The sequence below is a fragment of the Haliotis cracherodii genome, unplaced genomic scaffold, assembly GCF_022045235.1.
Source record: "Haliotis cracherodii isolate W230 unplaced genomic scaffold, xgHalCrac1.p SCAF_26, whole genome shotgun sequence".
NCBI lineage: Eukaryota > Metazoa > Mollusca > Gastropoda > Lepetellida > Haliotidae > Haliotis > Haliotis cracherodii.
Window position 1 is genome coordinate 3,093,787 of NW_027266282.1, and position 17,382 is coordinate 3,111,168.

Genomic DNA, 17,382 nt, shown 5'->3' on the forward strand with positions numbered 1-17,382 from the left:
TCAAGGGTCGCGAGAATCTAATTTTTCTCCTACAAACATTCCGTCCTCTATGAGTGGGGAGTGACACCCCATATGTTTGCTGCCGTCCTGTTGGAACTGTAGGCCTGTTGAAACACCCAACAGAACCACGTGTCCCACCATCAACATAGCACATTACATACAAAGACATGATAAGTGACTGTTTCAAAAATCATATTTGTCATATTGTGAATTTTTAGACTGAATATCGGTCAGGATAGTATATCATGAACATGAATCAGACATGCTAGAAGACACAACACAACCCCGGCTGCAATTTGTAAAACCTTAAACGAAAAGATCTGGGAAAACATTAGAAACATACCACCCTTCTTCGCACATCTGTTTTTGGCAATCAACAGAAGGAAGGCACATCTTTCTTCCAGCTGTCTGTCGTCTCTAGACCAGGTACGCCTACAGCCTTGTAGTACAAACTTTTACTTAAAACGAGGTTATCACGTAGTTACCACATGATATTTTTGCTGATTGTGAAAATCTTCAACATATCAATATCTGTAGAGTAATGTTATGTCAATAGTGACCATCAGCGTCTGTGATATCAAATTCTGCAGATGGTCCTGTTGGTACATGTGCAATCGCATTTCCAGTGGGTGGTCACACAATTAGCACTGTTCCAGAATGTCGGACGCTACCCACATTATCGACGTTACTGAAAATCGACATGCATCTTTAATGTTTTGAAGCTCTGAGACTATATAAGTTTCAGCAATTGTCTGGAGGTACACAGTACATCAAGATGTCTCCACGTGCAGTGATCAGCTTGCTGATGGTTTGCCTCTGTCTGGCCTCCACAGAAGGACGAGCATTCAAAGTAAGTGTAGTACACGGCAACTTATCTAACGATTGCCATGATTTACACATAAACTGTCTTACTGTCCTCTTCAGTACAACTGGAGTTGGTCGTCATTCAACTCAAAGTTTACAACTCTTGGTGACAAACAACAGTACGCCAGTTACAGAGAGCAAAACATACCACTCTGTCATGCAACGATAGATCACTGTAGAAATATAAAAGAATTGGATGCTACTTAACTTCTTTTGAGTAGATAATCTAGATCTCTATTGCAGAACGAGACACGTAATGTCATTGTTCACACTTATGTTTTATGTATAGTCGTGTTCGGCTAAAAAGATCAAGAATTCTGAGCTGTTGAAACTTTTAGAGCGATTTTTTACTAAAGGATATTTGGCAATGTCATGAGATCATACTGAGGTTATCAAAAAACCGTTGAATATACAAACCATACCGTTATGGAGGCTTCACATATCCACAGTCAATATGTATTATTTTTCTCCAACAGAATGAGAAAGCACGGTTGAAGCGACAAGCTGGAAGTAGTAAGTTCACAGCTTTAACGGCTTAAAAAATGAAAACGCAGCTAAATATGAAAAGCCATCAGATATCCCGAACTGTTTGCACTTATCTATGTATAACATTGATCGAGTTTTGATAGAAGTGTTGGTACAAGAACACTGCATGTTTCTTCCGAAAGTCGCAAGTCGCAAGTCGCAAGTGGTCCAAAATCTATGTTAACAGTTACAAACCGTCATAAGTTAACCGATTCCGGTTTCTACATTTCAATGTGGTTATTTCACACAAACAAAACTGAAAATGAAAAAAGGATATGAATTTTTAAATGATTTCAAGGTGTATATATTTCATTGAGTTTTGACCAATTAGTTCATAGTTTGAAGTTCATAGATATTTTGATGAATACAATATGTACCTCTATTATTACATCAAGTGTATATACATGAACGTGTTTATGATATCGGTCAACAGGGACTTGTCATTCATGGGTATTTTACCTCATGTTGGACCTTGCAGTTGAAAGAGAGAACTAAGATCTTCATGAAGACCAGTACATATTTCGATAACATATATGTTCAGTATATTAAAATGTGTTCACATAATCTTCCATGATGTTCAGGATGTGTTGGGGGCGTGAGGGAAGATCTCATTGGAGAGATAGAGTTTGGCTCTGGTCAATACCAAAACAACGAAGACTGCTGCTTCGACCTCCGTCCTTACTTTGGCGGTTCTTTCACGGTCGATCTGGAGTTTAGTGTCTTTGACATTGAGCAAGGTCCTCGCTGCAGTTATGACTATGTTACCTATGGAACAAGTGACGGTATTGCCGAGATCGACTGTGGCACGAAGGATTTCGGATACATTAGATCGTGTAAGGAAGAATATATTTTCTTTTTGGTTTTCTTTTCTTCTCTTTGTTTTGCAAAGTATTAGAATTCACAAGCTTGACGTACCTATGACTCTGTTGTCAACGCAACACAATATTCACATCGAGATGTCAGTGGCACACTATTACCATATACGTTTTATATTTATATGCTCAAAGTACTAATCCGTCAAATTATTTTAAAATGGCCATATAAAAATACTTGTTCATAAACAATACCTTATTCCGATATAGAAACCTTACACAGACCTATCAATCTACCTGTTTGTGATGTGCAGCAAGACTCACCATCGCAACAACACTAAATAGACATCTTGTATTATACTCCAATCTGCAACTTACTTAATAATGAATGATTGTACCATGTTGGTTTTTCAGTCAACAGTACGGACAGTTTCCAGTTGTGTTTCCATAGTGACGCCTCTATTGTTGGTCGTGGCATCAGTGTCTTATATATAACTCTCCCAGGTGTGTACATACTGTATTTGTTTAAGAACGCAAAACAAATTTCAACTTCCATCGTTTTTCTGTATGCAAAAGATATGACGTCAAATTCCAATATATTCTAAATTTCTTTTCATGGATACAGTATCTGAAGAAAATAGTTCTCTGCCAGCCTTAAACTACAGCACCACTCCGTCCTTGAACGTGACAGCCTCACCTTCCGTGAACTACAGCACCACTCCGTCCTTGAACGTAACAGCCTCGCCTTCCGTGAACTACAGCACCGCTCCGTCCTTGAACTTTACAGCCTCGCCTTCCCTGAACTACAGCACCGCTCCCTCCTTGAACGTGACAAACTCGTCTTCACCGAATTTTACCTTTCCCTACAACAATGCAACATCTTCTCCCGAAACCATCGGAAATGAATCTCGTAAATATAGTTTCATAGTTGATTTTAAGGCTATATATGAAACAAGAAACTTTTCCTTTTCCTCTGAGCTTTGTCTCATCGAAAATGAAGGCACAAATCGTGACAACTACTCTTCCCGACCAGCTTTCGTCAGTGGGTTTAAGTACTACGTTGAACCGCGTAGGATAGCATTTGAATATTTATTTGAATGAAAAAAAAAATTGCAAAAACGATGAGTCCATTGTGAGATTCCGACCATATCATAAGCATGTATTTATGAACCACTTCCAAATAGTGAGGATACTAGTTGTTAACCAACATATGAGCGTAACCGACTGACACCATCACAAACACATGCCAAGACAAGTCAATTGCTCACCTGAAACAAACAGGTACACATGATACAACTGAAATAAGGAATTGCATCAAACATCATTTTTTTAGATATCCTACCATAAAACTTTTGAAAGTTTTACTGATGCCATGACTGTATTAACCCTGAAAAAAACAACCTTTGAGCAAGAGTCGTATGACGCTCTTCGAAATCTTAGGAGAAAGAGCATGCTTGGTTGTGAAATGGAGATAAACATTGTAATATTGCGCGCTCGTATCGTAGTATTGTGAATACTGAATTTGTATGCATATATCTAAATATGAAACAGATATAGCGGTTTCAATGGTATCTATTATTTCCTGCGCAGGTGAGCAAATCAGTGGAAGGTAATTGGTTATTTGACAATTATTCAAAGATATGAGATCGTTCATATACCTGAAACGTAAGTTATACTTTTTGGCAAAATTTCCGTGTTTTGATTTTGCCAATCCAAGCATAAATCCTGACTCGTATGCATAAAAAACAGATGAGGTAATTTCGAGGACAAGTGGTACCCATGGGGATGCCTACTTCTTGTCTACATTTCACACAGATATTATATACATGTATGAGGAAGTCCAACATTTCACAGTGAGATTCGGTTATGCATTTCCTAAGCCATGCTATATATCCCTCTTTGTACGGATTTGTATGAATACATAAGACTTATTTCGAGTAATTTATGATATGACTGTATTCTGAATTGACGAGATGTCGTCGGCCATGTCCCATGCACTTCCAACAAATTGAATGACAACATGCAGACATACATGCTACAAGACTATTGAGCTGTCTTCCCCTGATAGAAGCCTATCTTTATGATTTAAGGGGGTGTTCCCAGGAGCCATCGCAACTGCACCTTCTCTACCCGGGCTGACCATGGTATGATCCAGAGCCTGCCTGGTATAGGGGAGGACTACGAGAACAACCTCAACTGCAGCTACGTCTTCAATGTCCCCAGGAACAGCAGTATTCACTTCAACTTCACCACCTTCGACCTCGAGGGCGGTAATGGATGTCCCTTCGATTATGTTCAGATCAATGGTGGACGAAGATGGTGTGGAAGTACCATTAACGGGAGGCAAGGTAAGCTCAGAGAAGTGGTCAATATCAAATGAGAGTTCAACATCGTAGTAACGCACTACATGAAATCAAAACCTTCACTAGATATTTATTTTGGTTTGGGTCTCTTGTCAATAGGTTCCACTGTTTCTGTTACAGTGAACGGAACTGGTGAAGTTGTGCTGAGATTTGTCACCGACGGTTCAGTGACAAGCAGAGGTTTTGTGGCTCGCTTCAACATCAGGATGGGTACGATACACTTCTGAATGTGTGGCTATATCAAAGATATATGATCGAGTTCGTGAGTTCGTCAAAACGTTGTCAGCAGATTTACCATTTGATAACAAACTTCTGAATACGAAGATCATTGAAGATATGTGTTTTGTCATTTCATGACTCATTACTGTGTGTATGTATTCACACACAAGTTATACTGGAGTCGTTTTATCTTTTTTCCTTTACATTTTACTTTATTTAAGAAAATGGAACATCTCCGAACACAACAGTCGCACCAGCCAACACGACCGTCGCACCAAGCAACACCACCGTCGCACCAGGCAACACGACCGTCGCACCAGGCAACACCACCGTCGCACCAAGCAACACGACGGTCGCACCAGGCAACACCACCATCGCACCAGGAAACACGACCGTCGCAACAAGCAACACCACCGTCGCACCAAGCAACACGACCGTCGCACCAAGCAACACCACCGTCGCACCAGGCAACACCACTGTCGCACCAGGCAACACGACCGTCGCACCAAGCAACACCACCGTCGCACCAAGCAACACCACCGTCGCACCAGCCAACACGACCGTCGCACCAAGCAACACCACCGTCGCACCAGGCAACACCACCGTCGCACCAGGCAACACCACCGTCGCACCAGGCAACACCACCGTCGCACCAGGCAATACGACCGTCGCACCAAGCAACACGACGGTCGCACCAGGCAATACGACCGTCGCAACAAGCAACACGACCGTCGCAACAAGCAACACCACCGTCGCACCAGGCAACACCACCGTCGCACCAAGCAACACGACCATCGCACCGGGCAACACCACCGTCGCACCAAGCAACACCACCGTCGCACCAAGCAACACCACCGTCGCACCAGGCAACACCACCGTCGCACCAGGCAACACCACCGTCGCACCAGGCAACACCACCGTCGCACCAAGCAACACGACGGTCGCACCAGGCAATACGACCGTTGCACCAAGCAACACGACAGTCGCACAAAGCAACACAACCGTTGAACCTTCCGACGAAACAACATATGGTAGGTTATTGTCATCTTACACACAGATAATGCCTTCATCTGTAAAGGAAATCCATCGTCTAAATATGTGGAGCTTTGATGGACAGGTTTAACTGTTAAATAGATAGTTGATGGGGGCAGTGGGATCTTCTAAATATGTTCGTTCACGTCGCTTATAAGATGAAGAGGAATTTGGTTTCAGCAACTGAAATATTAAAAAGGAACAAATTGTTGAACAAAAGCCACCCGCTATGTTATGATTTTCTAAATGCATATTATTTGAATTTTCCTACAAACACGGGACAAAGTTTAATTCCTTGAACAGGGTATAGTTCTTTATGGAAGCTTGAAGTCATACGGTTCCAGGACAATAATATTATGATCATAAACAACCCGTGAGTCATGTAAACGTTTTTTGTGTGTTTTTAATAATTATCTATACTATCATAATAATTTCCATATTTCTGACACAGGTTTTGGGCCTTGTCAATATATCCCACACATTGTGACTCGTTATGTGTTATTTATAGAGAAAAGAAACTCGTAGTTCTGCCTTCAGTTGTGCTGTTAAATGCATGAAGTCAACTAGATTTAGTGGAAAAGCACAAGGAAAACATAGATGACCAGAGCAAGGGTTTGTCCCCAAAGTTACTTCATTTGAGGGTTGGCAAACGTGTACAATGATGCAAGTTCCCATCTCTCATTGCAGCATGCAACTACGACACTGCCTCCCTGGAAGGCAGAATATCTCTGGCAACTGATATTGATGGTTTCTACGCAAACAATGAAAAGTGCAGCATCAATCTATATTCACCTGCTCTTCCCCACGTGACCACGGTCAACTTCACACGCTTTGATGTTGAATATAATAGCAACTGTCGTTACGACAGCCTGTCAGTGAGGCTTGGAAACAACACCATCGACACACTCTGTGGGAACAACAGAGGTCCCTTCGTGAAGCAATGTAAGCACACTGCAAGTGTTAATATCAATGTTAACACAGCTACATTAGTACATTTATGCATGTGTCTTCTGATATCGGCTTTTAGCATATGCATATTTGTGTCCCCCGCCCTTATATTTGTATACTTGAGATGACAGAAACAAGATTTTTCACATCACTTATATAAATTCAACTCCAGTTTTCTGATAAAGATTTCTATAATCCAGACTCTAACGCAGAGCAACTCCTCGCCATGACATTCGTCAGTGATTCGAGTGTTTCGGGTCTCGGTTTCGCCTTCGACTACCAGACTGAAGTAGGCAAGTACAACCTTCGCATCACATACGTAATCAGTGATTATTATTAAGAAATTTACGTTAACGTATATTTATCATTGTATCATGCCCCAGAGACCATTCAGATGAACAAATACTGTGATCATTTTAAAAGAATTGTTGGGACGAACTTTCAAGTTGATTTCATATCAGCCAAATAGGCGAATATCACCTCACAAGCAGTATTCCGTTTTCCTCCTTGGCATTGCACTTTTATAACCCAAAGCCCTCATTAACAGGAGAGACACTTGTTTGACCCCAAGATCCCAAGCTCAGTATCGTGTGGCCAATGACACTAAACTAAAGGACATGAAACTACTTTTAGGGTGTTCTGTCTTTTTATCGAATTCAGAGTACTGTAATGCTGTGATCAATGGTACATCCGGGTCATTCGCAACCCCCCCTGGTGACTACAGTCCCAACATGGCATGCACATACACCATCAACACCCCCACGCCAGCTGAACTCCACTTCACCTTCGAGGAATTTGACATTGAGAGTGGAAGCAGATGCATGTACGACGCCGTCACCATGGGTGAAGACAGACTGTGTGGAAGCAGCCCCGGCAGCAAGACATACCGTGAGTGCAGCTCACTTTCCACCTCTATAATTTCTGTTACATGCTTATCATTTCTGCTTTCCGTTACCTTGAAACAACTGATGAACAAGAAACACTGAAATAGAAACAGTTTTAGTTAATTTGAAGTAATTTGAAATTAAAAATAAAAAGCTTAACCTAGCATACTTTCACATATGAATTTCTTTCTGTAAAACCTTTCTGTAAAAATTAGTACTTCCAGTAACTTTATGTTTATTGCCCCTCAGAATCTGATGGAACCTTTGTGATCACCTTCACATCTGACGGCTCCGTGCAAAGGGAAGGTTTCTACATGTCCTTCACATCATCGCCAGGTGAGCTTCGCACGTATACTAGTAAACTATATGGATCCGGTAATACAAGTATATTTGTATGGAAGTGCCCATAAATTCAAGTCTAAAATATTATTTAACCAATTTTTTTTGTTTCAAAAACGTAAACATAAAACTATCTTTACAAATTGTGGAATCCACAATCAAATTTATCATATTTGATGTGGGGTTTTTTTGTAAACAAGATGCACTGACACATACTTTTTAACTGATATTCCTATTTATCTTTTACGCAGTGGCATAAACAGACTGACCTACACGGCGAGATCTAGTTGACAACAATATGAGTTAATAAACTCCATGTGCTCTATATTTATATTTCATGTCATTATTTCAATGAGTGACTGACTGTGTGAGTTTGTTTTAATGACACTTTGAACTGTAAATTAACTCATCACGACGTGGCATACGGATGCGACGTATAGTCTTTCGTCTATATGCCGCTATTCGCTGTGCAGAGTTGTGAACCTTTGTTGCACCAGAGACCTCTGATTGTCGGTTCGAATCCAAGTTTCACCCTGATTATGTTTCTAGTGTTCCACTTGCACAAAGCGATTGTAAGACGGCTTGGATTTAAGATCGAATTCCTTAACGGTGGAGGTACGATTATGTTTAACTCGACTCCTGTCTACAGTTGTATGCAAACGCGCAAAGGTTGCTGCGCATACCAATAGTGGAACCGGTTACGACACACAGCACGAACCTCCCTCTATCGCTCCTTGCGCAGTTTTTCAAAAGGTTCAAACTATTTGATGGAAACGATTAGTAGAATGATGGCATATAGGTGTTTGTTTGTAGTGATACTTTTGTAATTTTGGAATTTTGAGATTGATTTCACAACTAGAGAAATACCTACCCATGTTTTGGAAATATTAAAATAAGAATAAATACATCCATATTTGGTAACAAAATCATTTTGAAAATTAAAAGAAATTATTGCAATATATCCTTATAACACGATCCGTTAATGTATGATCGTCCAATGGTTGTCATCAGGTCGCTATTTAATGCGTATCTATTTGCGGGAAGGGTACGTGTATTTTGTAAAAGCCTAAATATATCCTATATGTATAGGTTTTGTGCTATAATAAAAGATGCCTTGATTACCATTTTAAAACACATAAAGACATAGGATTGTGAAGAATTCATGGAAGGGAAATAAGAATAAAAATTAATATATCGAGAAAGCATTGTGTCATATGTACTGGATATCAATTATTTAACAATATTACATTGATGCTTGTTTTTAAATAGTTATTTTACAAACATTTCAAATGTCCCATTATGCATATATCCTTGTTAAATGAATACATTTACGTAATATTCATATTTTAAAACCGATCGCCCTCGTCCCACTGTGAGGTTTAGCACTTCAACTTGTATTTAAATGTAGATCACAAGACAAAATCACTGACAGGAATGTGACCAAATGAAGTATAGGCGGAGGTCAGCGATTTTACAACAATAATACATTAGGCAAGGTAGATTGGACGCTACGGGCGACGGCATATACAAAGGGAAACCACTCCCATCTAGAGTATAAACTACGATTAGCTGCCCTTGTTATCCAAAATGTCACGGACATTACGATAATCACTTGAGGACCCCATCCGTTTTAATCCTTCCTTGGATTAGCGAAAAGTTATGCTGCTTCACAATTCTTTCGGCGTTGAATCGAGTAGGAATAGTGCTTTTACCTATCAACGCTATAGTCATGTGGTTCACTATCGCACTTAAAGGTGTTTCTGAGGTTCAAACTGTGGTGCGTTCTTCGTGTTGATGAAATGCCGATTCGGATCAAACGGTTTAACAAAACAAAATGGCAACGTTTGAAGGTAAAGCAGACTATTTTTATGAAACAAACCCTTACTTGCACGCCGTTTTGTCAAGTTTATTCACTGACGACAACGATATTAGCTACTTAACCTTGGTCCTGACCAAGTTCCGATTGTAGCTTACAGTGATCTTAGCCAGCAATCGCTTTGTGCAACTGGATGGCGATTGTAGCCGAAGATTACTATCGCGATCGTTATGATTTACAATTATTGCAGTGCTCAGATTGTTTTGTGCAAGTGGACCCTGGTAACATGATGTTCGACTCGGGCTCGCTCGTCGCAATGTAGCATGTATTGATTCTGTATTGTAGGTTTTTAAATCACGCATGTCAACATCATCGCATAATTATGCACTTCATTACATTTTAATACAGAGCATTTACACATTTCATAGTGAACTTAATGCTCATGAGCACAGAATGCATCCTGTTCATGGGAAACTCAATATAATCAACATCTTGCAGTGGGTACTGAATTGAACAAACAAAACAACCTTACTTTTAGAAAGTGCCTTGCAGGTTTACAGAATTTACATACTTTGCAATGTGACGTATGACTTATCTTGATACACGTACAGCTTACATTCAACATGTAGCCCAGGGATTCATGACTGATCTGCATACACGTACAGCTTACATTCAACATGTAGCCCAGGGATTCATGACTGATCTGCATACACGTACAACTTACATTCAACATACAGTTCAGTGACGTATGACTGATCTGGATACAGGTATAGCTTTAATTCATCACTCAGCCCAGTGATTTATAACACGAATGACTTATTTGATACAAGCACTGCTTACATTCAACATGCAGCCCAGTGAGTGTTACTTATTTGATACAAACACTGCCAACATTCAACATGTTGCCCAGGGCTTCATGACTTATTTGATACAAGCACTGCTTACATTTAACATACAGTCCAGGGATTCATGAATTATTTGATACACGTACAGCTTACATTCAACATGCAGTCCAGTGATTCATGACTTATCTGGATACATAGAGAATACTACACTGACTCTCGTTAGATACAATTTTTTTACGAAACGAGTGGACTTTCACTGGTTGAACACACCTTTACTTCAAGTATCTGACCGAACGAAAGCGAGGTCAAATAACAATGAAAGTTCACAAGTTTCGTAAAAATGGTATTTAACGAGAATGAGTGTGGTATTTTATTTATTTACCTCGTTAAATATATATTTAAGTGTAAATACAACTTTCGTTCGTTGACAGACCAAACTGAAACCGGTTGCAAAATCTGTTCGCGCATGAATATTGATACATGCTCAAATATGGGCATTGTTGACATTTCTGTGCATACGCCTTCACAACATGCGCCTACAGTTGTGTTTGCAAACAAAACAACACCGACGCACAAGATCCTTTTGGAAGAATTTCTTCAACATATGGTAATTCAAGCGCCATGTCGTTAGTATGCATGACAATTTGAAAAGTCACATTACCGCCGCGCTTTGATTATCGGACCAACAGTCGGTCATTAGCAATGCGGGGGGCCCGTCTGTGAATTCAATATGGTTTAGTTCCCTTGATCTATCAGCTGAATTTATATCATGTCGGAACAATTTTGGAAGAGGGAAATCAGAGTCTTCGCAGAAGACATTCATGTTAACTGTACCACCCTATACTGAAGACATGAAAATCAACAGATTCAAGCCCGCTTGCATGTCAGTGACAGCTTCGAACGAAGGACAAGGTCGCCACCGAAATAAGAAAAGACAACCGTGATCCACTCACAGCGTTTTACGCTAGAGATAGGGATTGTTATTGTTCACATTTGGGATATTTTGGACCACATAATCAGAAATCAGACACGAAGTTTTCGAATGATTTGCATCAAACATGTTCCCTCTAAGTGATGTTATCGTGCTGTCGTGAACCAACAACTCCCGAGACGGTGGCAGAATCGGATCATCACAAGTAAGTCTAGATATCTGTCCAGATAGTGTAAACTGACTTCATTTCACCACGCTTGTCTTTTTACGTTATATCAAATTGAAAGATGAAAGTGGTCAGGTGCGTCACGCTCATGGGGACCATCTATTGATCGATCGGTAGTCGTACATTGTAAAAGGATATAGCTCGATTATATAATGTCAGTAGATGCTCTATGCATAATTTATATAGAATACAAACCGAAGTTGATGCGTGTGACTATCTTGTTGGTTTAATCAAGTGTTTGTAAATATCTCTCATGAGATTGCTTCCGTTCTGCCTTGTTGCAAAATGAATGACGTCTCGCGATTTTTTATGAATGAAAAAAGTAGTCCCGGTATGACAGAGGTCACGGTTATACAATCAAGAGAATAAAATAAGGTCAACCTTGTATGACGCACGTGTGACATACGGATTTATTATCTTAATACCTGTATCTTCGTCACGTGGGCAATAAACGTACAGCTTACATTCAACATGCAGCCCAGTGATGTATGACCTATCCGGATACACGTACAGCTTACATTCACCATGCAGCCCAGTGATGTATGACTTATCTGGATACACGTACAGCTTACATTCACCATGCAGCCAAGTGATGTATGACCTATCTGGATACACGTACAGCTTACATTCACCATGCAGCCCAGTGATGTATGACCTATCCGGATACACGTACAGCTTACATTCACCATGCAGCCAAGTGATGTATGACCTATCTGGATACACGTACAGCTTACATTCACCAAGCAGCCCAGTGATGTATGACTTATCTGGATACACGTACAGCTTACATTCACCATGCAGCCAAGTGATGTATGACCTATCTGGATACACGTACAGCTTACATTCACCATGCAGCCAAGTGATGTATGACTTATCTGGATACACGTACAGCTTACATTCACCATGCAGCCCAGTGATGTGTGACTTATCTGGATACACGTACAGCTTACATTCACCATGCAGCCCAGTGATGTATGACTTATCCGGATACACGTACAGCTTACATTCACCATGCAGCCCAGTGATGTATGACTTATCTGGATACACGTACAGCTTACATTCACCAAGCAGCCCAGTGATGTATGACTTATCTGGATACACGTACAGCTTACATTCACCATGCAGCCAAGTGATGTATGACCTATCTGGATACACGTACAGCTTACATTCACCATGCAGCCCAGTGATGTATGACCTATCTGGATACACTTACAGCTTACATTCACCATGCAGCCAAGTGATGTATGACCTATCTGGATACACGTACAGCTTACATTCACCATGCAGCCCAGTGATGTATGACCTATCCGGATACACGTACAGCTTACATTCACCATGCAGCCCAGTGATGTATGACTTATCTGGATACACGTACAGCTTACATTCACCATGCAGCCAAGTGATGTATGACTTATCTGGATACACGTACAGCTTACATTCACCATGCAGCCAAGTGATGTATGACCTATCTGGATACACGTACAGCTTACATTCACCATGCAGCCCAGTGATGTATGACCTATCTGGATACACTTACAGCTTACATTCACCATGCAGCCCAGTGATGTATGACCTATCCGGATACACGTACAGCTTACATTCACCATGCAGCCCAGTGATGTAGGACTTATCTGGATACACGTACAGCTTACATTCACCATGCAGCCCAGTGATGTATGACTTATCTGGATACACGTACAGCTTACATTCACCATGCAGCCAAGTGATGTATGACTTATCCGGATACACGTACAGCTTACATTCACCATGCAGCCCAGTGATGTGTGACTTATCTGGATACACGTACAGCTTACATTCACCATGCAGCCCAGTGATGTATGACTTATCCGGATACACGTACAGCTTACATTCACCAAGCAGCCCAGTGATGTATGACTTATCCGGATACACGTACAGCTTACATTCACCAAGCAGCCCAGTGATGTATGACTTATCCGGATACACGTACAGCTTACATTCACCATGCAGCCCAGTGATGTATGACTTATCCGGATACAAGTACAGCTTACATTCACCATGCAGCCCAGTGATGTATGACTTATCCGGATACACGTACAGCTTACATTCACCATGCAGCCAAGTGATGTATGACTTATCCGGATACACGTACAGCTTACATTCACCAAGCAGCCCAGTGATGTATGACTTATCCGGATACACGTAGAGCTTACATTCACCAAGCAGCCCAGTGATGTATGACTTATCCGGATACACTGTGTGTCATAAATAACTGGTTCCAATGGACGTTCTCTTAACAACGCCGATTACATTAATCCATAATTAATCAATTAATAATATATGCATGCTGCAAGAGTTACTCTAAAAGATATACGGGGTACTTACTGAAAGATGGACGAACGTGGACTCCAGGAAAGAGATACACAAATTGCCCTGTTTGCCTGTTTGCTGCGGTGCCCTTCCCCAACCACTTCCAGTTCAACTGGAGAGTTAAATTTAAGAGTAAATCAGTTTGTTTTCTAGATAATGGGGATAGATCGTATGGTACATTATCATACAATTAACCTTTGATACAAGTTGTATAATTATCCAATGTTAATTCTGCGACAAACTGGAACATTAAAAAAATCATCGTCGGGAAACTGCATAGATACCGATAGCGAACTGAACGATACGATCACATATTATTTCAGATAAAGGCCTTCATAACTCCTGCTTGAGTTGCCGTAATCCGAATCTGGGTCAGAATTACTTGAAGAAAGATACATAAAACAACATGTTGAACTATTGTTAAATCTTTGCCAAGAAGCTGTATCGACTTGAAATTATTTTGTAAATTGTCTTTAGCAAAAGAAACAATCACATGTCAGATATAGATAAACATTGAAAAATAATATTGAAAAGGGGTGCGTGTGGACAAGTGGTCGACGCTATACTTTTATCATTAGATGTTAGAATCCACTGAACTCCGATTCTGACCCTTGGTCTCTGCGACGCATCTCTGTGCTCGTAACCGCCTCCGTGGTCTAGTGGTAGAGCGTCCGCCTGGAGAGAGGAAGGTCCGGGGTTCGATCCCCGGCCGCGTCATACCAAAAGACGTTAACAGATGGTACTTGTTGTTACCCTGTCTGGCGCTCGGCATTAAGGGGCTAAAACAAGGACTGGTCGGCTCGGAGTCAGTATACTGTGTCTGAGTGGGGTATTCATGTTACACTGCGGCATGGTAAATCGGCATCAGTCTGGACTAGTACAAGCAGCCACACAAACACACACACGTACATACACGTCGCTATATAAATGCAATAATCTTGGACGCGACGTTAAACCCCATTTCACCTCACTTCTGTGCTCGTGGGTACCACCAAAGTGATATCCTGAAATAATACTAAAAGCAGCGTTAACCCACATTTCTTACGTCAATTAATCCTGGTTATTGGAACGAATCCTCGTCATATTAGTCTATATCATAGCTTCACTCTAGATGATAATACGTTCTTGAAGATTCGCAGACATTTAGAGCGTAAACCAATTGTCTGCAAACATTCTTTTATGGATATTTGTTGAGAAAAAGAAAGCTTCAGAAAAACTTGAAGAATTTACCATGAAGTTTCCTGAACTCTGAGACGCCGGTGACGAAGATGCCAACACAAACGCACGATCACTCTCACTGACCAACAGAAACTGAGTCAGTCAGAAATACCACATACCTTGATGGCTACTTACATGTCGAAATTATTTTTAACCTGATGGAAATTATCTTATGTAAATGTCATTCTTATTCTCACCATGTTAAATATTTTAACTTCCAATAAATTGCATCGATGGTTGTGTCTTAAAGTGTGCTGTTTATAAATCAAAATTACTGTCAATGCATGGTTCCATTGTTCTCACCCGGGTCTGAACCAACTCAGTTGCTGGTTTGACACCGTCAGGCGTCCTCTAACCTATACTTATAATGTTGAATCTGTGAGTCAGGCGTCCTCTAACCTATACTTATAATGTTGAATCTGTGAGTCAGGCGTCCTCTAACCTATACTTATAATGTTGAATCTGTGAGTCGGGCGTCCTCAAACTTATACTTATAATGTTGAATCTGTGAGTCAGGCGTCCTCTAACCTATACTTATAATGTTGAATCTGTGAGTCGGGAGTCCTCTAACCTATACTTATAATGTTGAATCTGTGAGTCATGTGTCCTCTACACTATACTTATAATGTTGAATCTGTGAGTCAGGCGTCCTCTAACCTATACTTATAATGTTGAATCTGCGAGTCGGGTGTCCTCTTACCTATACTTATAATGTTGAATCTGTGAGTCGGGTGTCCTCTAACCAATACTTATAATGTTGAATCTGTGAGTCGGGTGTCCTCTAACCTATACTTATAATGTTGAATCTGTGAGTCGGGTGTCCTCTATCCTATATTTATAATGTTGAATCTGCGAGTCGGGTGTCCTCTAACCTATACTTATAATGTTAAATCTGTGAGTCGGGTGTCCTCTTACCTATACTTATAATGTTGAATCTGTGAGTCGGGTGTCCTCTAACCTATACTTATAATGTTGAATCTGCGAGAAATCATACATTTCATGTAGGGGTACTATATTGACTCAAAACACAACACTGAAAGAATAAATGACATCTTGAGATTAAAAGGCGATATGTAAATAAAACAAAAGCACAAAACACAGTTCCTGCAAGTGAGTGAATCTTATGCAATTGTTCACTGGGTATGTGGAAAAGAATTGATATTGTTACACTCGACGTAAGCGAGGTACAGAGGAAGAAATATGTACAGATTTCAATAAGGTCACAGCGATCTTAATATGGACGTGAAGTGACGTGACGTCCGATCATGGTTCCCTGGTGGCGATTTCGGAGTAAAACAGGCCCAAAGAAAGTTATGTTTGGTGATCGAGGCGTCTAAATGGACCCGGGTTTCAGACTAAGTGACTTGGTTTGAAATATTGTCAAGGATGCACCGCAGCAGATGTTGCACGGGTCAATCAGTGGTTTGTCTGGTTTTGTCTGGATTCGATTATGTACAGGTCGATGTGATACACCCGGAATATTACTGAACAGTGCGTTAAAAGACACAAAATGAAGTCACTGGATAGTATTACAAGAAAGTTGTAATCTCTACAAACTACATCTAAATACCATTTTTATAGAGGACGGCATTAAGACTTCACGTTTTTTTGACTATATAAAAAGACACTAGTCAACGCTTGTGTTCCAATTATTCAATCATACTGTCTCAATCAGAAATTGATATGAGACTGGTATAAATACTGCGACGCCAGTTAAAAGAGTATTGTGAAATAATCGCAATAGGAGATATGTCGCAAAATGGGATTTCATTGATAACTGTTGAACGATTTTTCACATCTGTGATTCTAGGCGATAAACTGGCTTCAGATGGAGCAGTCCCATACACGACAGTTCCGCGGTGACCGCAAAAACATGTCTGGGAGTCAAGACCAACATGAACCCAGGAAAACAACATTGCATCGGACAACCAAATGTAAGCGTAGAATTCCTCTTGTTATGGTCACTTCATTGAATGGTGTTAAACTATACATGTATGTAATTTAGTGACTC

At 40.5% G+C, this 17,382-nt stretch overlaps 1 protein-coding gene across 1 annotated transcript; it reads left to right on the plus strand.

Annotated features, from left to right (window-relative positions):
* The first annotated feature begins 775 nt into the window (after window positions 1–775).
* LOC139472987 (autotransporter adhesin BpaC-like) lies at window positions 776–8,301 on the plus strand. The gene is made up of 14 exons (XM_071255485.1): window positions 776–850; window positions 1,341–1,377; window positions 1,971–2,222; window positions 2,616–2,705; window positions 2,827–2,953; window positions 3,071–3,111; window positions 4,292–4,549; window positions 4,685–4,774; window positions 5,005–5,814; window positions 6,503–6,757; window positions 6,964–7,056; window positions 7,424–7,651; window positions 7,897–7,983; window positions 8,238–8,301. The coding sequence occupies exons 1-14, from the start codon at window positions 776–778 to the stop codon at window positions 8,243–8,245; spliced, it is 2,451 nt and encodes an 816-aa protein (XP_071111586.1). The 3' UTR covers window positions 8,246–8,301.
* Window positions 8,302–17,382: the final 9,081 nt, after the last annotated feature.